The sequence below is a fragment of the Alligator mississippiensis genome, chromosome 1 (genome assembly GCF_030867095.1).
Source record: "Alligator mississippiensis isolate rAllMis1 chromosome 1, rAllMis1, whole genome shotgun sequence".
In the NCBI taxonomy this organism is placed as follows: Eukaryota; Metazoa; Chordata; order Crocodylia; family Alligatoridae; genus Alligator; species Alligator mississippiensis.
Window position 1 is genome coordinate 71,850,057 of NC_081824.1, and position 27,089 is coordinate 71,877,145.

At 46.5% G+C, this 27,089-nt stretch overlaps 1 protein-coding gene across 3 annotated transcripts in view; it reads right to left on the bottom strand.

Moving 5' to 3' along the window:
• The window catches only part of UBE3D (ubiquitin protein ligase E3D), a 179,159-nt gene that overhangs the window by 131,640 nt on the left and 20,430 nt on the right, over window positions 1–27,089 (bottom strand). For all 3 annotated transcript variants that reach the window (XM_014600577.3, XM_059731599.1, XM_019496826.2), the window contains exons 5-7: window positions 18,398–18,467; window positions 10,896–10,965; window positions 9,129–9,237 (exon numbers count right to left, since the gene is read on the bottom strand). In XM_014600577.3, coding sequence (XP_014456063.2) covers window positions 9,129–9,237; window positions 10,896–10,965; window positions 18,398–18,467 — 249 coding nt within the window. The remainder of the gene's footprint in view (window positions 1–9,128; window positions 9,238–10,895; window positions 10,966–18,397; window positions 18,468–27,089) is intronic.

Below are 27,089 nucleotides of genomic sequence, written 5' to 3' on the forward strand. Positions count from 1 at the left end.
AAAAAAGATGCTATTAACTGTAAGGAATTTTTGCATATTTTAGACCTGCACTATTTACTTGTCAAAATTTCATTTTTTTCCAGCATTAGTTATTTTATTTCTTCCACTGTTGCTGGTCTAGGAGAAATTAATGCAACTCTCTTCACATATATTATGCACTTAGATATCAAGGTATCATACTTACTTAACTATCTAGTCTATCAGTGTCCTGGCTCTGATGTGAGACACGTGGGTTTAAGCCCGCTGTACCCCCATAAGCCTAGGGACCCCAGCAGAGACCCCAGGACCCCCAACGAGCCCCGGCCTGTCCGCAGATAAGTAGGGGCCCATGGAGGGACCTAGTCAGCTGGGAGCAGGCTAAGAGGGCCAAGGGGGGTCACGCTCCCCCCCCCCTTCCCGGCTCCTACTTGGCCCAGCCCCACAGGGAGCTGCATGACCCAGCTGCAGGCGTGCAAGCCAGGTTAGTGGGGAGGTACCCACCTGTTCCTTCTCCCCTTAGCTCGCCAAAAACAGCGGGGCACTGGCCAGCCCTTCTGCACATGTGTGCAGTTTAAAAAGGGCCAGCAACGGCAGAAGCCTCATTAGTGTCCCGGCTCCGGTGCGAGACGCACGGGTGTAAGCCTGCTGTGCTCCGTGAGCCGAGGGACCCTAGCAGAGACTTCAGGACCCCGACGAGCCCCGGCCTGCCCACAGGTAAGCAAGTTATTTTATTTCTTCCACTGTTGCTGGTCTAGGAGAAATTAATGCAACTCTCTTCACATATATTATGCACTTAGATATAAAGGTACCATATTTACTTAAATATCTAGTCTATCAGTGTCCCGGCTCTGGTGTGAGACATGTGGGTTTAAGCCCGCTGTACCCCCATAAGCCTAGGGACCCCAGCAGAGACCCCAGGACCCCCAATGAGCCCCGGCCTGTCCGCAGGTAAGTAGGGGCCCATGGAGGGACCTAGTCAGCTGGGAGCGGGCTAAGAGGGCCGAAGAGGGTCACGCCCCCACGCCCCCCGCCAGCTCCTCCTTCGCCCAGCCCCCAAGGGAGCCGCGCAACTGGAGCCTCGTGAATAGGCTATGCAAACAGGCGCGCTCCTGGGTCTGGCGTGGGAGTTAATGCGGGAGTTTGCACAGGAGGGTGTGAGGGAGGGCCCAAGGCCCTGCCTGTGAGCCCCCCAGAGTAGACAGTCCCAGCCATAGCCACCCCACCAGTGGCATGACACGGATGGGCACACGCCACACCCCGAGGGTCCCCTCGGGGCCTGCGGCCCCCCTCTGGCGCCTCAGAGGTCTCCACCCAGACAGAGCCCATGGTTCCAGGCTCCACACAGACAGAGCCTCTGGCTCTCGGCTGCGGGGGCTGCCTGTCACTTTTTCAGGCTCTGAGGCCCGGGAGCATGGCCACCTCCCCTTGTGGGGTCTGCTCCCTACTGGGGTCTCTGCCGCGCCAGCTGGAGGAGCTCCAGGCTGCAGTCCAGAGACTGCATGCCATTAGGGACTATGAGCAGGAGATTGACTCCTACTGCCAGGACCTTCTCCCCCAGGAGGCGGAGGGTAGACCACGGTCTCCCTCCAGGACAAGGGAGGACTCAGGAACCTCCCATTCTGTCCAGCCCAGGGGATGGACCAAGGTGGTCAAGGGCCCCAAGGCCTGCTGCACCAAGGCCCCTGCCCCGCTGGAGCTTTGCAACAGGTATGAACCTCTTGCAGCCCCAGCAGAGCCTGTTGAGTTGCCAGCTCCCGCAAGCAACTCAGGCTCTACTATAGCTACCGCCCCCGCTCTCCCCAAGACAAAAAGCAAAGTGTTTGTTGTGGGAGACTCCATCCTGAGGGGGACTGAGGGAGTCTGCTGTCCTGACCCCTTAGCCCGGGAAGTTTGCTACTTCCCAGGAGCCCATGTTCGGGACATTGCAGAGAAGATCCCTAAGCTCCTCCAGCCCACTGACCACTATCCCATGCTCCTCATCCATCTGGGCACCAATGACACTGCTCGGAGCGCTCCCAGCCGGGTCATGAGGCACTACAGGGATTTGGGAGCAGGTCTAAAGGGTCTGGGGGCACAGGTGATGTTCTCATCAATCCTCCCAGTCTCAGGCTACAAGCTGCAGACGGAGAGGAGGATCCAGGTAGTTAACCAAAGATTGCGGCAGTGGTGTCATCAGGAAGGCTTTTGCTTCCATGACCACAGCCCGCTCTTTGGTGAGAGAGGCAGTGAGCTGCTGGGAAGGGACGGCCTCCACCTCTGTCTGCTGGTGAGGAGGCTCTTCTCAGCCAGATTGGCTGACCTGCTCCACCGGACTTTAAACTAAGCTCGCCGGGGGATGGGAGGACTACTGCCACTGCTGGCCCGCTGAGCAACCCTTGCAAAGCCAGCAGACCAAGGCACTTAAGGGAGCCCACCTCTGCCCCAGGCCTGGAACAAACTGTAGGCAAGGCAAGGGCCCCCAAGGGGACACTTGCATGCCTATACACAAATGCCAGGAGCTTGGGGAACAAACAGGAGGAACTAGGTGGGACTCCACCCATGACTGAGCCAAAGGTATAGACGGCTATACCCTGTACAGGAGGGATCGAGTGGACTAAAGGGATGGGGGCGTAGCTCTCTATGTCAAGGAAAGCTACACATCCCTGCAAGCCAACATTGGCACCCACGGTGGACTTGAGACCCTTTGGGTTAAAATCCGTGAAGAACAGGGCACTGGAGATACTATGGTGGGAGTCTACTACAGACCCCCCACCCAGGGTCAAGACCTCGACCAGAAGTTTGCCAAGGAATTGGCTGAGGCCACGCGCTCCCAATGTATGGTTGACATGGGAGACTTTAACTACCCAGACATCTCGTGGGAGGAGCACTCAGCCAAATCAAAGTGGGCACAAAGCTTTCTCTCGTTCATGGATGACCTCTATCTGATGCAGGAAATCTACGGGCCAATGAGAGGTAAAGCGCTGCTCAACCTGGTACTAGAAACTGGGGATGACCTAATCAGTGACCTAATGATTGAAGGGAAACTGGGTGACAGTGACCACGAGCTGATCACCTTCACCATCCATCATAAAGCTGGCAACTTAGTCAGCAATACGAAAGTTCTCGACTTCAGGAAAGCTGACTTTGACAAGCTCAGGAGGCTTGTCAGTGAGGCCCTAAAGGGCCACAAGGGGAGGGGAGTTCAGGATGAGTGGTTGTTCCTCAAGGGAGAAATCCTGGATGCGCAAGCAAAGTCTATCCCGTCTCAGAGGAAAGGCAGCAAAAGGGCACAGCAGCCCCCTTGGCTCTCCAGGGAACTACCAGACCTCATGCGTCTTAAAAGGAAGACCTACAAAGGATGGAGGACTGGAACCACCACCAAGGAGGAATACTCTGCTCTGGTCTGGACCTGCAGAGAGCAAACCAGGAAAGCCAAGGCCACGATGGAACTCCAGCTAGCTCCAAATATCAAGGATAATAAAAAGTCCTTTTTTAGATATGTGGGGAGCCGGAGGAAAAGCAAGGGCAACATTGGACCCCTGCTAAACCAGATGGGACAACTGACAACAGATGCCCAGGAAAAAGCAAACTTGTTAAATGGGTACTTTGCATCAGTTTTTCACCAGTGCCATGGGACAACCCTGCCCATTGCAGGACAGGGAGGCCCGGGTGAGGGAGATTCCTTACCAACCATCAAAGCTGACCCTGTGAAGGAACACCTTGACAGGCTGGATACCTTCAAGTCAGCCAGCCCTGACGGTTTACACCCAAGGGTACTCAAAGAGCTGGCAGACATCATAGCTCAGCCCCTGGCATGGATCTTTGAGAACTCCTGGTGTTCTGGTGAAGTGCCTGACAACTGGAAGAAGGCCAATGTGGTGCCTATCTTCAAAAAAGTGAAGAAAGTGGATCCAGCAAACTATAGACCCATCAGTCTGACCTCTATCCTGGGAAAGGTCTTGGAAAAAATTATCAAAGAGGCCATCCTATACAGGCTAGCTGACAGCAATATTCTGAGGGATACCCAGCACGGGTTTGTTGCAGGTAGGTCTTGCTTGACCAATCTCATTTCCTTTTACGACCAGGTGACCTATCACCTGGACAAGGGGAAAGAGATTGATGTTGTATATCTTGACTTCAAAAAGGCCTTTGATCTGGTATCCCATGATCACCTCTTGGCAAAACTAGCTAACTACGGCCTTGACCTCACCACAATCTGCTGGCTGGGGAATTGGCTCTGTGGCAGGACCCAGAGGGTGGTGGTTGACAGAAGTCAATGGTCATGGTACCCTATGACCAGTGGGGTCCCTCAGGGCTCTGTCTTAGGTCCTTTACTTTTTAACATTTTCATCAATGATGTAGACATTAGTGTCAGAAGTGGGTTGGCCAAGTTCATGACGACACCAAACGCTGGGGTAAAGCATCCATACCTGAGGACAGGAGGGTGATCCAGGCAGATCTTGACAGGCTCATGAAATGGGCGGATGAGAACCTGATGGTGTTCAACACCAAAAAATGCAAGGTTCTCCACCTTGGGAGGAAAAACCTGCAGCATGATTATAGGCTTGGCACTGCTATGCTGGTTAGCACTACAGATGAAAGGGACTTGGGGGTTATGATTGACCACAAGATGAACATAAGCCTTCAATGTGATGCTGCAGCTAGTAAAGCGAGCAAAACGCTGGCTTGCAACCATAGACGCTTCTCAAGCAAATCCCAGGACGTTATTCTCCCATTTTACTCGGCCTTGGTGAGGCCGCAGCTGGAATACTGAGTCCAGTTTTGGGCTCCACAATTCAAAGAGGATGTGGAGAAGCTTGAGAGAGTGCAGAGGAGACCCATGCGCATGATCAGAGGTCAGGATAACAGACCTTATGACGAGAGGCTGAGAGCCATGGGACTCTTCAGCCTGGAAAAGCACAGGCTCAGGGGTGATCTGGTGGCCACCTGTAAGTTTATTAGGGGTGTTCACCAGGATCTGGGGGAACATCTGTTCACCAGAGCACTCCAAGGGATGACAAGATCTAATGGTCACAAACTCCTCTGCGACCGTTTCAGGCTGGACATAAGGAAGAACTTCTTTACTGTCTGAGCCGCCAAGGTTTGGAATAGACTGCCACCAGAGGTGGTTCAAGCACCCACTTTGAATGCCTTCAAGACACTTGGATGTTTATCTTGCTGGGATCCTATGATCCCTGCTGATTTCCTGCCCCTGGACAGGGGGTTGGACTCGATGATCCTCCAGGGTCCCTTCCAGCCCGAATGTCTATGAAATCAAGAATGACCTTGAATATAAGATGACCCCACAAAAACTAGATTCTACATATGGAAAATTTATAAATTTACTCTAATTTTCCAGGTACAATCTCTAATGATTAGAGCATTTGTCCCCCTTCCACTGCTACAGCAGGCAAAATAGATCGGCGGGGGGTGTCAAGTAGCCCCTTTATACTCTATCCCCCAACTTCTTGCCCCTGAGACCCCTCCTCCCCCCTCAGGGACTTTTGCACCTTACACTGACAGCCAATATTGATAGGTGTTAGTGCTAGTTCAAGTTTGAAGAAGTCACACTGCAGGCCAGCAGAGACTTGAAAGACTTAGAGGTAAGATCCCCTGCCTCCCATTCCCAGCTTCCCTCCTGCCTCTCATGACTCCCTGCCCTCTGCCTCACCCTGCCCGTGGGGCATTACTTGTGGCTGCCTCTGTTGTCTTTCCCGAGGGACCAAGCAGGGAAGAGTTAAACTGCCTCCCACCCACACTGCTCCTGGGCTGCTGCTCTTCTGACTTAACAGGCAGTTTAACTCTTCCCCTGCCTGCTCCCTGGACAGAGTGAGGGCAGCTACAAGTCAGCATGGCCACACTTTACTGTAACAGGAGCTGGGTGGCATGGATAACTCTGAGCTGCATAACGTATGCTTGAAACCAGTTTCAGGTGTTAATGTGAGAGCAATCCAGGGGTTAAGAATTGCAGGAGCCACTCAAAATTACCATGTAACAAGGCCCTTAGACCCTGCTCTCCCTGACCAGCACACATGAAAGTAAGGGGCAAGTTTGAAAATGCTGACTTTGAAATAAACAGGCCTGTCGTAATTTAGTTAATCCAGAATTGATGCATTTCATCTCTTTTGAAACTGCTGCAACTCTTAGCGTAGGTACTTCACAAATACATCTTTAAGAGCACTTTTGTACCGACTAGGGTTACCATATTTCCAGATCCAAAAAAGAAACTTGTCATGCGGGGGGGGAGGGGAAATATGTCTGTGGGGGCACCATGACATGCCGGTGTCCTGCCTCTGCCCATTCTGTTGTCCCTCACTGACAAGCCACAGTGCCCCCCAGCCCTGCTGCTGCCCCTCACTCCCACCCCACATCCTAGCCCTGCCAGTGCCAAACTCACTCCCAAACTGCAGTACCCTGCCCACCTGGGCCATGATGGTTGGCCACTCACTCCTGACCAACAGCCCCCTGACACTGCCAGTGCCCCCTGCACTCCCAACCTACAGTCCCCCATCCTCCCTGCCCCTCACTCCCGACCCACAGCCCTGTGCCCTCCCCAGCCCTGCCAAGGGGGCCCCAGCTGTCCCTGTCCTGACAGGCCAAAGCGCCATGGCTCCAATTCATGCAGGAGGTGGGAGAGTGTGTCGGGCCCCATCGAGGGCTAGAGGGAAGAGGAAGGGAGGCTTGTGGCACCTCCAACCCTGGGGTGAGGCTGCTGCACTGGGCCAGGCAGCCTGACCATGGCCCCCCTCCTTCCTCCTCTCCCCTCGGGCAGCGTCTCCTGGCCGCTCAGCCCCTGTGAGCACATAGCACAAGTCCTTGTGCTGCCTGCCAGCCACAGTTTCCTGCTGCCCTCAGAGGGCCCTCTCCTTCCCCCTGCTAGAGGAGCACACAGCCCTCCCACCCTACTCCATTTTCCCCTGCCCTATTGCAGCCCAATCCCCCGACTCCTCTACCCTGACCAAATGTCCAGGATTTAGCTCGGAAGCAGGGGGAGCACAATCAGAGGCAGAGTATCACTTGGGTCTGCGCACACCTCCAATCGTCTGCTATGATAAACTATATCACCTGTGCTTCCTGCTGCCTCCAATCACCCTCCCCCTGCTCCCACCAGAGGAGGAAAGCAAAATCCCGGACATTTGGGCAGATTTAAAAAAAAACCCGCTGGAACAGAGATCAAAGGGCTCAAAAAGAGGACATATCCAGGAAAACCCAGACATACGGTAATCCTACTACTGACACATAGTACAAACTATGGAGAATATTAAACTAAAACCAAAAGGCTCATGATTTACCATGTAGTAAACTGGGCTGGGTCTCAGCAGAGTCAACAGCATTTCAATCCATGCTGACCCCATAGCTCACCACTGTCCAGATACCTCCCCCCGCCAAAGATCCATGTGTTTGTACTCCATATACCGCCCACAAAGGATCCATGTGCTAATTAGCCCCCAATCATGACAGGAACAGAGTGTTCTTCTCATAAGTCCTGAGATCCTCCACAAATTTATATGCAAATGAGGCACAGGGCAACCTTATCTGGCTCTATCTTATGAAGTGTGGAGACATAGTGACCATATGCAACAGGCTGAGAGAGGGGGCGACAGAGGGATTCTGGGTGAATTTAGTGCCTGATACTGGTCAATACAATCAAAGGCTTTGAAACTCACTTTCACTTTAGGCATGACAGAGACTAGACTAATCTCAACTTTAAAAACAGTTACTCCCCTTGCTGAGTTAGCCTTTTATAGTTAGTTAGAATTTGGGCCTGTTAACTGCTGTTCTACTACTGTTAACTGGCAATTTGTTATTATTTGTAATCTTCTTTGCAATGCAACATATGTATCAATACTGTACTGGTAGCCTTTGGTGCAGAGAACAATCCCCATGAAAGAATCTGCAAAGGGTTGAACCTTTCCCAAGTGATCTTAACCCAAAAGCATCTTTAGCACTTAAAGGTGAGATATTACACATCAACCAAAAACTTAACTGCTTGATATTTTCTTGGTAGAATCTGTGCTCATGTGTGGCATTTTTACTACAATTAAGATGAAAGAGTAACTTTGTGTGTTTAATAATAATTGTGTCAACAAGGGGGAAAAAGTTACCCAGTAATTTCATGCCTGTGATTTTGAGCTCTTCCCTTGTCCCAGATGTGGGCCTTCCTTCTTGCAAATACTGGAGACAGTTCAGACATATCCACAAGACTTCAAGGTTTGACTGTGCATCATGCACAAAATTAATACTTACAAAACCATCTTGAGACACTGAATTATTGCTACTTAAATTGACAAGAGCACTACACTATTCAACCATGACGATGTAAATGGAACTTGATGAGTTGTACTGAGAAAGAGATCAGTCCAAGATTTTAGTTACCATATTTTTGTACTTATCAGAGTGAAAGAATTGGGTAAATATAGAGGGTAGTGGTCTATTAACTGGGAATATATGCAGCACTGCCTCCTCTCCTGCTGTTCACTCTATAAATGGAGCATTTCTTGATTTTCTTCCTACTGTTAGTTTGACTGCTTCATCATGAGGGAAATGGGGTTGATGGAAATAGGATGCTAAAGCACTTGGCTCTGTGCAAAAGGGACAGCACAGAGTTGTTGGTCCTCTCTAGAGGAAATAGAGAAGGAAAAAAATGTTTGCTGATGGTTTAAATCAAGTTTAAAAAAAAAACAATACTAATAAGGTGGGGCACTGAACATCTGTCTTTCTGCAAAAGACAAGATTACCTGGAAGGCGGATAAGTAGCCATGTCCCAGAAACTGCAGAAAAAATCTAAGCTACTTTTGATATTTCCAGGAAGAGAAGTGTACCTAAATCTACCAGATTGGTAAATCTGGTACTAAGGAATATTTTCAATGCCCTCAAGCTTGTACACTCAAAGATAACACATGGTTTATTTGGTGCTTTAGACTACTTGACATTCTTATGAGGTTTGGTTTTGTTTTTATTTTGAGTAAAAAGATTTAAGACATTGCACTGTAGCAAGCTCAAAATCAAACAAAAACAGCATTGCGTGAGATGCATAGAAGCATAATCTGAAAAATTCTCTGAATTATCTGATTCCCTTTAGTCACATAAAAAGGATAATATAAACAATAAATAAACATGATGAATAAAAACACATGAAACACTTTTCTATAAAATTAAAAATGTCTTACCAAGATGTAGACCTTTCCATCATGCCCTTGTATGCTGAACCTAAATGTGCTTCTACAAGAGGACAGTTCCACAAGACACTGAGCTATAATGCTCTGTACAAACTGAGACCTGTTTTAGAATAAAGCAATCTTTATAATTTGTTTTTATAATAACAATGATTTGCAAAATAAGCTAATGCCCAGTAAGTGAAGCTAAACCTTAAATATCTGATGTCTGAATTTTCCTTAGTGTCAATTTTACTTGGAAATGTGATCACTATACCCATATTGACTCTATGAAGAGAAAAATGCTGAATCCACAACCTTCCCCCAAAGAGATGGAGTATTTTCCCTTTCTTGCTTAGCAAGAATTGTCATGCTTGAACAGGTCCATGGTTCACTAATCTAATATTTTGCATTTAACACAATCCAATACCTACTGTTCCAAGGAAAGACCTATAGCCCTGGCAATACACGTTATCCTGCAAAATTACTTTTATATAAAAGCAAAACAGTAGAAGGGCATATCAGTGGTTCTCAACCTTTTTAGATTCAGTGAACCCCTCAGAAAATGCCAACTCAGCTTTAACTTTTTTCTTGACTATAGAAAAATAACAAAGCAATTTCTGTGTTGCAAAGAACTCAGAAAGACTACAAAAGATCATAATGTTTTTAACACTAAGGAGTCCTATTTGAAATCACTCAGTCTACTTAGCAAATCATGGAGCCTGGTGCTTCACTACGCAGCTGTAGAGGCAGCAAACCAAAACTCCTCGAAGGAGTTTTGGTTTGCTGTGCCCCAAGTCATTTACGGCGCATTGCGCCGCCGAACTTCCTACAGTGGCTGGAATTAATGCGCAATATGCTGCCAAGGCATGAAAACACCAACACCATTAAAGCGGTGCAAAAGCATTTAGCCTGCTTTAAAGTGTTGTGCATACACGCCTCTCATTTCATCTACACAGGGCCTAAATGCTCAACAGATCCCAGGTAGAAGGCATGCCCCCTGCTATAGAGGAAGGCAAAAATCAACATGGTTCATATCGATCTGCCCCCAAATATGGCACTCTGTCTAACCGTGAGTGGAGGGGCAAGACCCTCCACTAGCTTGGCTGTAGCCAATACCCAATGCCTCTGAGGTAGACTTGAAAACCATTCCAACACATATAGCAGCAGAGGGGGGGCAGAGGCAATCAGCAAAGCCCAGAAGCATAACAGAACATAAGCATAGCTATGCCTAGATCATCTCCAACCAGGGGCTGTCCAATCTCTTCTTGAACACCTCCAGTGATGGAGAGTGCACAACTTCCCTCGGCAGTCTATTCCACTGTCTCATTATTGTAACAATAAAGAATTTTTTCCAGATATGCAATTTAAACTTATTTGCTGCAACTTCAAGCCATTGGTCTGTGTCCTCTTCTCTACAGCAAGAGAGAAAAGGTGCTTTTCCTCTTTTTTATGGCAGCCCTTCAAGTATTTGAGGATTGCCATCATGTCCCCTCTTAAGTACCTTTTCTGCAATCTGAACATGCCTAGCTCCTTCAGCCTCTCCTCATATGACTTGCTTTCGAAGTCCTTGATCAAATTGGTTGTCCACCTCTGGCCCAATATCAGTGAATTAATATTGCTTTACTATTTCCTGAGTTTGTGATTATAACTGTGCAAATATTTTATCAGCATAATATTTATTAATAAAATATAATAAAATTACTATTCAAAAGTTACATTTTTATCAGTTGACAGTATTCTTCAAGTAATAAGACTGAGTGCATAATTAAAATTTAATACCGTGGTATCATGACAAATCTTTTCTCCGATGGCTGAATAATCATCTCTGTGATATAGTATTTTATAATCCCTAAGAAACAAAAAGACAAAAGAAACTTAATACACAGTAAGAATACGTATATTTTAACTATAAGATGCTGTGTCATCTCGTAGTCCAGCATTCAGTTAAGTGGTAGAATCAGTCTGCCAAATTCCTGTTTCAGCAGGGACTAACTCTTCTTTGTTCAAAGAGTGAAGCAAAACTTCTTTGTAGGAGCAACCAGTGGCCTGATACCTGAAGAACCCCATATATTAAAAAGACACACTGAAAGAGCAGCAGAGACCAACTGATTCATCTTTACTAGCAGCTGCTTCCATGGGTTAGCATTCAGCAACTTTTCAGACCCATAGGCCAAAAGAACCCAGCACGGGCACAGCTTCCAGCCAATCAGCCCCAACACCCAAATGTGGGTGCAGGCAAAGTCCCCCCACCATCAAAATGCTACAAACATACCTGTATGTTGCTGACCCCTAATCTAGGTCATTTTTTTTTCTTTTTAGACTTTTTTGCAAGTATAAAATAATGATTTATTTTATATCTTATGCATTATTCATATAGACCTTATTTGTATTTTAGAAGCTATTAACATATTGGCACATTGTTAAGTGTGCATAGCAAGCATAAGTACAGAATTCAAGAAACAAACGAAGATAAATAACTTACATAGGTAAGAACTTTTTTCTGGTTTTATGGCAACACTATATGCAGCTTTGTATACACACAGCTAGAACCAGGCTTTACAGCAGGGGCGGGCAATTATTTTGGGCAGAGGGCCACTTACTGAGTTTTGGCAAGCCATCAAGGGCCGCATGACAGGCAGTCAGGGGCAGATAAATATTAACTTACTAAATTTTTTAGGGGCCCCGCAGGCCAGATAGAATGGCCTGGTGGGCCACATCTGGCCCGCAGGCCACAGTTTGCCCACCCCTGCTTTACAGCAATAGGAGTTGAAGTTGCAGAGATCGTCTTTCTAGCAGGCAGGTGATTAGATAACTGGGCCAGAGTCGTTCTTTAGAAGCATCCAGGTTCAGGGCCTTTAGTTGAACTTATATATTACAGACTTAAAAATCTAAAATGTTGAAACTGGTCTTAGGACTTCTGTATTAGGGCAGCAATTTGTTTCTTCTGTTGCCTGGAGCCACATAATACAACTGTAGGATTTTCATTTCTGAGTTATAATCTAGTAATATGCTTCCTTGTTCTGGATGGCTTGCAGATAGTCCCTCAGAACATAATAGACTGCACACAGAAGCATGCGTGTGTCAGAGGATCTAGGCAAACTTTAATGTTTGTGGGACAAGACTCTAGATTTGTCAGCAGCCACAGAAAGAAAGTGAGCACATGTGATAAATTGCTTGCTTGTATCTTCTCTAGCATTTTGGGGCTGAGCTCTTTTTGCTAGAGAATTCCAAAATGAAGTAGAGCTTTATTAGTTCAGTGCAACATCCTTCAGGGTGGTTCAGTATTTGATGATCAGCAACGTAGATCTGACTATTTAGATCTGACTGTCCATTCTCAGACACTAACCTCAAGTCAAATATTGAAATAAACAGAGATATTCATCCCCGTGTCTAAATAGTTTATGGACATATATATACTCTTCATCTTACAGTCTGTTCTTGCAAACTTGTATACAAGTTTAATAGTTTTATTCCCATGTGCATTACAATATTGTCTACAAGATTAATAACCTAACAATCATTTACCCCACATTTTAAAAAGACTAAGATCAAATACTATGGTAACTGAATGTTAATACCTTATTGATCAGCAATTACAGTGATTAACTAGGCAGGCAAAGTTCTTTGAATAGATGTGATATCTTTTATTAGACCAACTGAGTAGCTGGAAAAAAGTTCTTGGCAAGCTTTCAGGCGCAGTCACCCTTCTTCAGGCATGGGGAGTCTCTGCTGTCCCATTTTAAGATTCTACCCAATGCTGAGTTCACCACCTCCTCGCACAACCTTGGTAAGTTGTCGCAGTTTTTAATTATTCTCGCTTCTAAGAAACTGAGTTTTATTTCAAGGTTGAATGTGTCTAACTTCCAACTTCCAGCCACTGGATGTTGCTATGCCTTTACCAACACGACTAAAATGCTCTCTATTACATAGCAATCAGATCAGTTTCCATAATTTTCCTTGATAAGATCAACAGACAGAACTTCTTAATTCTTATATCATAAGGCTTGTTTTGAATCTTGGCATAATGTTGGTGGCCTTCCTTGAAATCTCTCTAGTGTTCCCACATTCTGTGCAACCAAACTGACAAAAAACCTTAACAATATAGGCATGATAACTTCACTATTTCTACTCAATGTTCCCACTTTTGATACATCAAAGGACTGCACTCTCTCTCTCTCTACCACAGACTGTACTCAAGAGTTCAAACTAAAGCAGTTATCTCTTAGGATCCTACCTCCTCTCCTGAGCTGCTGCTTCCCAAGACATAGTCTCCCATCCCATAGGGATAGTTTGCATTCTTTGCTCCCAGGGGTATTAACTTGAATTTGGATCTATTAAAACACATTTTGTTTTATGGTTATATAAACCACTTTGTAACATTATTTTTAGGGCTGTCAATTAATCACAGCTAACGTGCAAGATTAACGTGTTAATTGGTTCTTGCATTAATTTTTTTAACAAGTTAATTGTACACATGGCTTTGGAGCCCACACCCGGGCTCCACTCCACCACCGTCACCACCACCTCTGGGCTGCTCAGCGAGGTAGCAATGGCAGAGCAGAGGAGAGACAGGGCAGCCTGGGCATCTGCAGCAGGGGAGAGTGGGTGCACACACAGACACAGACGAGCAGCCACATGGCCAGGAATGCAGCCTGGCGACGTGTAGAGCAATGCTTTGCAGGTAAGTCTGTGGAGGGGAAGGAGTATGGGGTAGGGAAGCAGTTGGGAAGCCAGATCAAGGCCCCCATGGTAAGGGAGAGAGTGGGGCAGGGACAGGCGTGGGGGTAAATGAAACCTCTGGGAGACATGGGGGCATGTGCCCCCCAGATTTCTGCATGGGGCGAAGGCAGGCTGCCCATTGTGGGCTGGTGCTCTGCGCCCTGTTGCTTTTGCCCGGGAAGCCACATGATGCCAAGATGTGCCTCCTGCAGCCGGGCAGGCAGGGGATGTGCGGTGCAGCCAGCGCGCAGCTCCCAGGGCAAAGACAGCAGGGCAGAGAGCCCCAGCCAGCAGCCCACCTCTGCCCTGCGCACAAATCCGGGGGGTTTGTGCCCCCCCATGCATCCCTGGGGAGCCGTGCCCCACCCCCCGTATCCCTGGACATCAGCCCACAGCTCTGTCCCACAACCTAACCCAGCCCTGGGGCCCCATTCACCCCCGGCCTCTGTTCCTGCCCCACTCCTTCCCTCACCACTGGGGCCTCAATCTGCCCCTCCACCCCCTTCCCTCCACAAACTTATATGCTAGGCACTGTGTCTGTGTACATCTGTGTCTGCCCCTCATTCTCAAGCCATAGCCCCCCAGCCATGCTGCTGCCCCTCACTCATGATTCTAAGTATCCCGCATCCTGCCAGGGCATGCAGGGACCCCCTCCAACCCCCAACTCCGAACCCCACATACACGCCCACAGCCTCCACACGTTCACAAATTCCCACCCCCCCACACACACACCCCACACCACCCCCAACCATACAAAGTACCTATATAATTTTGCATCATTTTGAGTTCTTCTGCACATAATTTTGAGGTTTTAGCTGTACAATTAAAATTGCAATAATCATGACTATTTTTTTTAATTGTACAACTAATTGTGATCAAATTTTATAATCGTTTGACAGCCCTAATTATTTTGTTTCACTGCTTACTACCCTACAAATCTTTTATCGCCTGAAACCTTTACTGGAAAAGATTCTGTCTCACCTAGATCACTGAAAAATATATTGGCAGATACGGATAAAAATAATGGAATAAGAACTGTTTGTCCTGTTAATTCCATATAATAAAAGTTTTATCAATATGTGTAATCTTACAGCTAGTTGGTTTTGTGTAGGCTGGTAAACAATCTTGATTTTTTGTGAATTTGACAGAGAGATCAAGCATTTTATGTACTTTGCAGAAGCAACCAAGAACAACCTGGAGGTATTCAATTGAGTGGACACACACAACACAATCTTCAGCATACTGAAGACCACTAATGGAGGTGTTGTTTACCTTGGATTTGGAACATAATTAATTGATGTTAAAGATATTCCCTTCCATGCGACACTGGATGCTGACTCCAGATGAAGGTCTATCTGTAATGAGATTCAGAATAGCTGCAATATAGATGGAAAAGAGAGTTGGTGCAATCAGGCATCCTTGCTTGATTTAAGTATTAGTAGTGAAGGAGTTCATTTCTGAGCCACTGCTTAGGACAGTTTCTGTTGTGTCGTCATGAAGTCTGATGATAGTAATAATTTCAATGGGCATCCAAATAGCATCAGGATCTGTCATGGCCTCTCTGCTGACTGAATCCAAGACTTCAGTCAGGTCAACAAAGGTCATGCAAAGATCTCGGTGTTGCTCAAGTCACTTTTCCTTCAGCTGTCTAGGAACAAAGACTGCATCTATTCTACCACTGGGTGGTCTCGGAACTCAAGTAGAAGAATCTCTTCTGCAAAGAAGGTGAATCTTGAGGAGAATGCAGGTGAGGACCTACATGGACAGGAATGTTGTCCGATAATAGAATTGCAGAAATTATCTCCTTTCTTGATTATGGTAACAACTCTGGCATCTCTCAAGCCACTGGGAATCTGTTCATGTCTCCAGATTTTCATAATAAAAATGTGTTATTGGTGAGAGGGGAGTTTTTTTTCCACCTTGCTTATAGAATTTCAGCTAGCATTCCATCAGGACTACATGGCTTGTTGTTCTTCATTGGCTCAATCGTTTTCAAGGCCTCTTGGTAAGTTTGTGGATCTGCAAAGTTGTCCTCAAGGTTGTGGAATGGCTTTGTCTTCAGGAGCTCCTAAACCGAGATTCTAACATTGAGGTACTCTTTCCACTGGGTATTGATCATGGAACTATCTTTAGAGAGTGCTGTTTCATCATTGCACTTCAGAGGGACAATTCCATGTGTGCTCAGCTCATAGATAGTTTTGTTGTGCTGAACACACTAACAGAAACTACAATAAAGTGTTTCATTTCTGGTTTGAGGTTGATGTCATTCTGCCAAGCTTTGCCAAGCTTTTTTCTTTTTTATGTCAATGAGCACTTGAATTTCCCTATCATTCTTACAGAACCAGCCCTAATGTTTCTTTGTGGAGAAGCCTAGAGATTCTTCACATGCCTCATGGATGCCTTTCTTCATAGAATCATAGAAGTAGGGTCGGAATGGACCTTGTAGATCTTCAAGTCTGACCCCCTGCCTGGGCAGGAGGAAAACTGGGCTCAAATGACCCCAGCCAGGTAGGCATCAAGCCTCTTCTTAAAGACACGCCCCCCTTCTTCTTGAGGCTCTCAGTGCTATCAGCATAAAGGTCATCAAGGAGGTTGGAGAGTTTCTCACTGAGGCATTGCTGGAGAGGATCACTTGTAGCAGGGTCTTTTAAGCACTCAATATTGAGCCTCTTCCTTGGTTTCTTCTTTTGTTTACATCGCTTTGGAACAATATGCATAGACATGACAGAATGCATCAAACAATGATCCATTTAGCAGTCCTCTGCACTTTCCATAGCTCTGGTAATACAGGCATCACTATGGTCCAGACATGCACTATGATGTAGTCAATCAGATGCCAGTGTTTTTAGGGGGTGTACTTCAATTTGTTGATTTGGCAGAATAAGGAGTTTGTGGTGATGAGATCATGTTCTAAACACCTGTTCAGGAGAAGAATTCTATCTCCATTGACTATTCCCACCCCTTCCTTTCCAAGTGCTCCTTTCCATAGATCAGAGTCCCTACCACACTAGCACTGAAATCACCAAGAACAATTACCTTATTTTCTCTGGGGACAGATAACAGCCTTTGGTTACATTTAGAGGAGAATTCTTTTGTTTTGTCATCTGTATGAAGGGTCAGGGCATATGCACTGCTTCTTGTATGCTGTCTGTTGGTCAGGTGAATACAAAGGGTCTTGAAATGCTCATTGATGCCAACTGTAAATTCCAGTATCTGAGTAACAAATCTTGGTCTTGATAGCAAAACCAATGTCATGGATGTGTCTATATTTTTTGGTTTTTCCTTTTCAAAAGAAAGATGTAGCCACCACCATGCCCTGTAGGTCACCACCATGCCCTGTGAGTTGCCCCTTTCTTGTGTGTCTGGTCTCACAAAGCGTAGTTCTCTGGCCGTGTGTTCTGTTCTTTGTTGGTCACTGTTAGGGCTGTCCCTGAGGATGCAAACATTCCAGGTTGCAAACTTTATCACTTGATTTGGACCCCAGATAGAGGGACCCACGGGACACAGTTGTCCAGCCAGGTGAAATAAGACAGCATTGAGGGCACCTTTTCTAGCCTCCTCTCTGTACGGGGCAAGCAGAGTGGATCTTAAATAGGCCTGTTCATCAAGAATGCAGCTGCTGAACTGCACAATTGTCTCAGTTCCAAGTACAAAATGATCATCATGCAAACATCACCTCACTGTAGGTCTGTGACTACAGGCTTCTGGTAATCACTAGCACTTGTCCCCATCACCACTTGTCCATCACTGCAGGACTTCCTATTGAAGAAAGATGCCCATGAACACCTTTTACTATGGAGATGCTCTTGCACATCAGAAACCACACAATACTTTGAGGGAAGAAACCTTAATCTGATGGGAAGGAAAATCAAGATAACCAGAGGTTTCTATTCTCCTGCAGCCTTCATCCGCTTTTACAGACACTGTGACGTATTGTTTCTTGATCTGCCTGCTCTGCTGTTGAGGACTTATTTTTATTTCTGGGTTACTGTTAGTCTGGAAACCTCACTCTTGACTTGGCTGCCATGGGCATTTATGGACTCACTGATGATTTCCCTATTTACTGGAAGACTGTCATTTTTTAATCAAGAGACTACCAACGAGTAATCTTACAGAAAACAGGCAACAGTATTGTTTTATCAAGACCTGCTTTCCATGAAGCGATGCTGGCAGGTATTCATTTATATTTTATAGCCTCTAATATTTTGTTGATCAAGTGGCAAATTAACTATTCCATTATTTTACTCAGGCTAACACAGCTACAGTTCCTAGGTCACAGCTTGCATCCTTTTTAAATATTGGAATTATACTGGCAGGCCTCCAAACCCTTTAGAATTCACCAGAAGTGTTAGAGAAACAAGGATCAAAGTAAGTTCCTGGGTCAGTCACTTTACAGTTTTGACAGTGGAAACAATACTCTCACCCTTTACAAAAGTGAGTGAGAAGAATTGCAGGAATTAACTCAGAAACCTGTTGATAAATTATTTTTGCCCAGAACTTTTTAACTTCAAATGTTTAGTAACTGAGACAACTAAGTACAATTTAGTTTGTACAATCCATACCTGATGATACTGCCTCTCCCAGCATTGTCTTGCAGCGCTTACAAATTACTCTGGTATTTTCCTTTGATTTCTGTAGGACAGAGAAATGTCATTTAAATGTCGTTCAACTACTTTGAAAAGGAATGTATAATTTTAACATACTCTCCAGAGTGCACCATGAACTTTATACTTCATTCTGCATCTCCTCATTCTTACATACACACTGATTTGTCTTGGCTATTTTACTCATTTCAGTCTTCTAAGATTTCTGAGCTATTTATAAATGGTGCATTTAATTTAAATCTTATAGTGATTATGATGCACATATGAAACCCAGTTTACAGACTTAAACTGAATATAAAAGACAATCGCTAAACATTAAACCTACCCTAATTCACGCTATTCCAAAAGAAGAGTTTTTGCATCCAGTACCTTCACATACATATGCACCAGGTCTTTTGGTGTATTTGCACAATATGTGAGTTACACAAGTTTAATTTTACATACTTACTGAAATTTTAAAAGCTGTTACCAACTTAAAAAGTCATATTAAAGCATCTACACTGAAAATTATTATAAACAAACAGAATAATTAACCTATTATAAACAAATATATATCCTCATGGAGGACACGGCATGGGAGGAGCCCCAATCCATCCCCAAGCAAGCTGAGGGACAGATAAGCTACCGAAGGAAGAGGAGACGGGTCATCGTAGTGGGGGACTCCCTACTGAGAGGAGCAGAGGGAAACATCTGCTGCCTAGATCCCATGGCGTGTGAGGTGTGTTGCCTGCCAGTGGCCAAGAACCGGGATGTCACGACAAGGATTCCTGACCTGATCCGGCCCTTGGACTACTATCCCATGGTCCTCATCCATGTGGGAACCAATGACGTGGCCAGGAGTAGTCCTGACCGTGTCATGGGTGACTACAGGGCTCTGGGGGCCAGGTTTAGGGAGATGGGGGCGCAGGTGGTCTTCTCGTCCATCCTCCTGGTCATAGGTCGCAGTAGGCATCACAGCGCCTGCATCAGAGACGTCAACCTGCAGCTCAGGAGTTGGTGCCACAGTGCAGGATTTGGCCTCCTGGACCATGACCCACACTTCCTGGCAAGGGACTTCCTGGGGCGCAATGGACTTCACCTCTCAGCGAAAGGTAAAAGTCGTTTCTTCAGCAGGTTGGCTGATCTCCTACATGGGGCTTTAAACTAGCTCAGACGGGGGATGGGGAGGCAGAAGAAGGAAAACATCAGGAACCTGCAATCCATGGGACATCCAGCAGTACAACACAGGTAAGCAATAAGCAGGTAACAATAAGGGGCCCATTGGGCATCTGAGCCAGGGGGCAACAAAGGCACCAGTTACAGGGCACAAGTGCCTATACACTAATGCTAGGAGCATGGGGAACAAGCAGGATGAACTAGCACTCCTGCTTGCAGAAAACTTACAACTTAGTGGGGTTAACAGAAACCTGGTGGAACTCTACCCACGACTGGGCGGTACACATTGAGGGCTATAAGTTGTACAGAAAGGATAGAGTGGGAAGGAGAGGGGGAGGAGTTGCGCTCAATGTCAAGGAGTGTTATACATCAACCCTTATCAAAATAGAGTCGGAGGAGGAAAAAGTAGAAGGACTGTGGGTTAGGATACATGGAGGCCAAGGGGAAAGGGATTTGGTGGTAGGGGTCTGCTACAGACCCCCACACCAAGGGGAAGAATTAGATTTGGAACTCCTGAGGCAGCTCTCGGAGACCACAAAGACTAGGGAAGCAGTAGTCATGGGGGACCTAAACTACCCTGCCATCTGCTGGGAGACGCAGACAGCAAATTCCCACCATTCACGCAGGTTCCTATCCTGTGTACATGACCTCCACCTGACGCAGGAGGTACATGGCCCCACTGGGGGAAGGCCTTACTGGACCTGGTATTGGCAACAGGGAATGACATGGTAGGGAACCTACAGATCAGTGGTCACCTGGGGGACAGTGACCACCAAGTAATAGAATTCACTATAAGGCGTAGAGAGGGAAAGGTAACTAGTAGGGCGGAAGTGCTAGACTCTAGGAAGGCTGACTTCAGCGAGCTCAGGTGTTTAGTCAACAACACACTGCAGAGTAAGAGATTTGGCAAAATGGGAGCCCAGGAAGGGTGGCTGTGCCTTAAGGAAGCGATCCTTTGGGCACAGAGGGAGATGATCCCGGTGGTGCGGGGGAAAAGGAGGAAAGGGGCCAAGAGGCTTCCTTGGATGACTAGAGAAATCCAGAGCAGCCTAAGGGCAAACAGGGAGAGATTACTAAAGAGGAGTATACCTCCTCAGCTCACAGTTGTAGGGAGGCAGTTAGAAAGGCCAAAGCTACCATGGAGCTGAGGATGGCTTCCCAAGTTAAGGATAACAAAAAATTGTTTTTCAGATACATATGGAGTAAAAGGAAGGCCCAGGGTGGTATAGGACCACTACTGAATGGGCAAAAGCAATTGGTAGCAGACAGGGAGGACAAGGCTGAACTGCTCAATGAGTTCTTTGCCTCAGTTTCAGCGTTGACCCTGAGATGTTGCAGAGTCACTTAGAAGGACTGGAAGCGTTTAAGTCAGCAGGCCCGGATGAGCTCCATCCAAGGGTACTGAAGGCACTGGCTGATGTCATTGCACAGCCACTGGCAAGAATATTTGAGCACTCGTGGCGCACAGGCCAGGTCCCGGAGGACTGGAAAAGGGCCAATGTGGTCCCTATTTTCAAGAAGGGGAGGAAGGAGGATCCAGGCAACTATAAGCCAGTCTTACCTCCATCCTTGGCAAAGTCTTTGAAAAGATTATTAAGGCTCATATATGTGAGAGCCCAGCAGGAAAATTATGCTGAGGGGAAACCAGCACGAGTTCATAGCAGGTAGATCATGCCTGACTAATCTAGTCTCTTTTTATGACCAGGTTACAAAACACTTGGATGCAGGAGTAGGGGTAGACATCATTTACTTAGACTTCAGGTAGGCCTTCGATACGGTATCCTACCCCATACTGGTGAACAAATTAAGAGGCTGTGACTTGGATGATTACACAGTCCAGTGGGTGGTAAATTGGCTAGAGGGTTGTACCCAGAGAGTGGTGGTGGATGGGTCAGTATTGACCTGGAAGGCATGGGCAGTGGGGTCCCACAGGGCTCAGTCCTTGGACCAATACTCTTCAATGTCTTCATCAGTGACTTGGGTGAGGGAGTGAAGTGTACTCTGTCCAAGTTTGCGGCTGATACAAAACTGTAGGGAGAAGTAGACACACTGGAGGGCAGGGAATAACTACAGGCAGACCTGGACAGATTGGACAAATGGGCAGAAAACAATAGAATGCAATTTAACAAGGAGAAATGCAAAGTGCTGCACCTAGGGAGGAAAAATGTACAGCACACCTACTGTCTAGGAAATGACCTGCTCGGCAGCACAGAAGCGGAAAGGGATCTCGGAGTCCTAGTGGACTCCAAGATGAACATGAGTCGTCAGTGTGACGAAGTCATCAGCAAAGCTAACTGCGCTTTATCGTGCATCAGCAGATGCATGACGAACAGAACCAAGGAGGTGATACTTCCCCTCTATCGGGAGCTGGTCAGACCGCAGTTGGAATACTGCATGAAGTTTTGGGTGCCACATTTTAAGAGGGATGTGGATAACCTGGAGAGGGTCCAGAGAAGGGCCACTCATACGGTTAAGGGCTTGCAGACCAAGCCCTATGAGGAGAGACTAAGGTACCTGGACCTCTTCAGCCTCCGCAAGAGAAGGTTGAGAGGCGACCTTGGTTGCCTATAAAATCATCATGGGGGCGCAGAAGGGAATTGGTGAGGCTCTATCACCAAGGCGCCCCTGGGGGTCACAAGAAATGGCTATAAGCTAGCAGACAGCAGATTTAGACTAGATATTAGGAAGAACTTCTTCACAGTTAGAGTGGCCAAAATCTGGAATGAGCTCCCAAGGGAGGCAGTACTCTCTCCTACCCTAGAGGTCTTCGAGAGGAGGTTAGATGGGCATCTGGCTAGTCATCTGAAACCAGCACTCTTTCCTGCCTATGCAGGAGGTCAGACTCGATGATCTATTGAGGTCCCTTCCGACCCTAACATCTAAGAATCATCTATGAAAAAACAAATGAAAAAAATATTCCAGAACTTCCTGTATGTCCGATACCAGATGACTGCCAATTTCCATCGATTCTTAAGGGAAGGAAGCCACAAGCTGTCTTCAGTGGAAAGAGTAACCATTTCACTGAAGTCACTGCTACCGCTGAGCTTCCAAACCTTTGCATGCATGAGGTATGTGACAGAATGCCATCTCTGTCTCTCCCCAAACTCTGCTATCAGGTGGATGCCTAATCTGACAATTTGGTTACCATGGTCACCGCAGAAAGCAGACACGCCTGGCCCCATCGGCTTCAGGTAACCCTGAGTTGTAACGTGAGCTGGATACGCTCCTGAGGGAGGGGGAAACCTGCTCCCTCTGCCTACATGACTGGCCTCACACACCTCGGTGGGGGCTTAAACTCCCTAATGTTCTAAGAAATTTCATCATGACTGGGAGGGGGCTAGAGACCCTGCCAGTCTACCCAGCAACCAGTAATGCATTTCAAATTGGTTTGAATTGGCAGCCAACAATTGCTGGCCTTCATTGAATCCGGTAAATGAGGCCATAAGTTAAGGACTGCCCAGGAGGTAGGGCAGCAGCCACGATGAGAACGCTCAGAGAAGCTGGACCATCTGAAACTTGCTCTCTCTCTTGAAACTCATGGTCAATGAACTGCTTGCCTCCAGAGGAAATCTCTACCTGCCTCTGGATGATACTTGTGAGTAAGCTACTTGAAATCTAACTAGATAACTCACATGCGTGATCAAAGACTACCATGCCACAGTTTGCTCTAAGGGATTTCTCTGATATTGCTGTACCCTATTCCAAACCCACTGCTTGTAGCCAACAAAGTTCTCCTTTGTACCTAGCATGGGAGATTCATTGGGAGAGGGTTTAGATTATGCTTTGGGGTCCCCTTGGGGTCTCGTTGGTATGGCTGACTATGGGAGACCACTGTTTGTGCTTCAGACTGAAGGAGGCAGACAAGGTTCCTTGGGTGAATTTGATATCTTTTATTAGACCAACCCAAATGGTTGGAGAATAGTTATTAAGCAAGCTTTCGGGTTCAAAAACCCTTCGTCAGGCTAAGGAAGCTTCAGCAGTTGGTGTGTGCTCTTCCTGGATGGAATGAAAAGTAAACAAGCCAGGGGCTGGGCTGGGCTGGGCTGGGCTGGGGAGTCAGTTGCCAGGCAGATTATAATGTATCAAAAATCCAATGTTTATGTTTAGTCCCTGATCTCTAGTATCCAGCAGGTTGATGAAATGGAGCTCATAGGCTCATCTCTGGGAAGTGTTGTGTAAGCTTCCCTTGAGGATCAGGACTGAGAGATTGGAGAGAGAGTGGCCCTCCTGTGAGAAATGTGCCCTCACCAGTAATTGAGTGTTTCTGTCTTTGATGGATTTCCGGTGTGCGATCATTCTGGAGCACAGTTGTTGTTTGGTCTCTCCTACATATCTTCCATCAGGGCATTTGGTGCATTGGATAAGGTATATCACATTTCTGGAGGTGCAGCTGTAAGATCCTGGGATGCTGATGGCTCTGTTGTGGGGTGTAGTAATAGTGGGGGTGGTGGAGATGTGTTCGCAGGTTTTGCATTTCTTGTCCTGGCACGGTCTGGATCCTTTTGGTGTGTTCTGGGCTTGAGGAAGTTTGCTTCTGGTGATGAGGTTGGTGAGGTTCGGTGCTTGTTTGAAGGCTAGGATGGGTGGCTCTGGGAAGATCTTTTTTAAGAATAGGGTCTCTTTCTAATATGGGTTACAATTTTTTAAGGATTTTCCATACAGGTTCAAGGGAGGGGTGATACGTCAAAACCAGCGGTGTGCAATTTGTGGGTGTTTTTCTTCTGTACTGCAGCAGTTCTTCACGTGGTATCCAGGTGACTCTTTCAAATGTGCGATCTACCTCTCTGGAGGAGTGTCCTTGCTGGGTGAAAGCCTTTTTAAGATTGGTGAGGTGGCGATCCCAGGTGTTCTCTTCAGTACAAATGCGGTGGTATCTGAGGGCTTGGCTGTATATCACAGCTTTTTTGGTGTGTTTCGGGTGATTGCTGGTTCTGTGCAGATATGTATGTTGGTCTGTGGGTTTCTTGTATACTGTGGTCTGTATTTTACCCTTCTGGATACTGATCTTTGTGTCTAAAAAGGAGATGTTGGTGCTGGAGTATTCTAAAGAAAGCCAGATGGAGGGATGGTGACTGTTGAATTTCTGGTGGAACTCAATCAGAGATTGCAGGTTCTCAGTCCAAATGATCAGACTGAAGGAAGCACCCCAAGTTCTTGCAGTGGGTCAAGTACTCTCAAGGACTACTAGACCTGTGCTTCCCAGAGGGTGCAGGTCCAAGATCAGTCCAGACTTTGGGTGGTGGCAGCGTTACCCCCAGGCTTGTGGGTGTGCTCCAGGAAGGGGGTCGGCCAGACATAAGGCGCCCCCAGGGAGGGACTCAGAGCCTGGAAGGTGGTCAGGCTCAGTGGGGCAGGTGGCTTACCCTACTGTCCCGCCACAACATAAACTATGGAAATATCTGATAAATAACTAAAATATGGAACTGTGTTATATTGCATATACCTAAAATGATAAATGACATGATTCCTTTTTCAGAATAAAACCTATTTCAAGGATGCTCTCTTGCAGTATGAATTAAGTAAAATAATATTAATCTTATTAGTTACTTGTAACTATAGGATCATAAAAATATAGGGCTGGAAGGGACCTAAGAAGGTCGTCTATTCCAGCCCCCTGATCAAGGCAGGATCATCCCTGACTAACCATCATAGTTAAGTGTCTATCTAAACTGCTCTTGAAAGTTTCCATGCATAGATTCCGCAACTTCACTAGGTAGTCTATTCCAATAGCTTAACCATCTTTATGGTCAGAAACTTCTTCCCCATCTCCAACCTAAATTTCCTCTGACACAGTTTGAAGCTATTGCTCTTAAACATGCCCCTACAGCCAGGGACACAAATCTACCTCCATCCTCTTTAAAAACACCCATCAGATATTTGAAGGCTTATTAAATTCTTTCCCAGTCTTCTTCTCTCCAGACTAAATATCCCTAGTTTCTTTCAGCCTTTCCTCATAAGCCATGCATTTCAATCAGCAGAGTAACAAGAATGGACTCTTTTCAACAACCATATTCATATTTTGAAAAATTATTTAAGTAACAGGGTGAAGACAACTAAGGTCTGTCACAACAATCCAAAGGTAAGAAACAGTAACATTCAAGGTGTATATAGTAACCTATATCACCAAGTAAGTTGTAAAACAGCACACTTTTTCATACAGCTATATGCAAGGTCATACATTAAGGAACAGAAAATATTGGTCATACTAATAACAATTCTACTGGAAAGAATTTAAGCATAATAATTCAACTGGTTACTGTCATGAGTTTCTAGTGCAATGCTGTAGCTAATGGGAAAAACATGCCCCTTGAACATTTAAGCAGGGGAATATCAAGGAAAAGTAGGGAATTATCGCCTTTGTATTCAGCATTAGTGAGATCATTACTGGAATACTGTGTTCTATTCTAGTATCCATATTTCATCAAGGATGTTGAAAATTTGGAAACAGTTCAGAAAAGAATTACAAGGAAAAAAATTATTTGAGATCTGAAAACAAGCCTTTAGGCCTTATAGTGAGAGGTGTAGAAAGTTTGACACTTTTAAGTAGAGGTGCACCGGTATATCAGTACATATCAGACTGGCACTAATAAAAGGAAAACTGACATTATCAGCAGTTGGCTTTTTTGGTTGGTGTGGCCAATAATGTCACCAATAAATGCTGTGTACATGCACGTAGTTGCAGCATGCACATGGTCAGGAATGCAGCCTGGAAGCGTGGAGAGCAGTGTCTGGCCACTAGGTTTGTGGGGGGGAGGGCATGGGGGGACAATTAAGGCCCCTCATGGTGAAGGAAGGAATGGGGTTGAGGCAGGGGCAGGTGCTCCCCAGCCAGGGTGGGGTGGGGGGGAGTCGTGGGCGAGTCATCCGGAGAGCACAGGGGGGCGGGGAAGGGGGGCAGCTCCCCATCGCTGAGTGCACCTCTATGAGAGGCATGAGGGGCACGTGCACCCTGGATTTGTGCATGGGGCAAGGGCAGGCTTCTCACTGCAGGCTCAGGGCCAGGGGTGGCACAGGCTTCTTCCCTGCCCCAGCCCCATTCCCTTGCTCACTGTGCTCACTTGCTCAATCTGCCTCCCCCACAGACTTAACGGCCAGATGCTGCTCTCCACGCTGCCAGGCTACATATTAGCTATCGGATCAGTATTATCCAATATGGCTGGTTAATAATCAGCCAACAGTATCACCCAAAAAATTCTTAAATCAGTGCATGCCTACTGTTAACTTATCCAACAAAATATTGAGAGGTGATGTGATCAGATATGGAGCCCTAACAACAAAGAGGAGGAGCACATTCCATTGGTGGAAGAGGACAGGCCAGGCCTCCTCAAAGTGGGAAAGATCAAGCCCACCGCCACCAAAAAGTGATAGGTGTTGGTGGTTGGAGACTCCCTTCTGCAGGGGACAGAAGCACCCACCTGCCGGCCTGATCTGTTGTCTTGGGGGGAGAGGAGGTCTGCTGCTTGCCTGAAGCCCAGATCCAAGATGTCATAGAGGG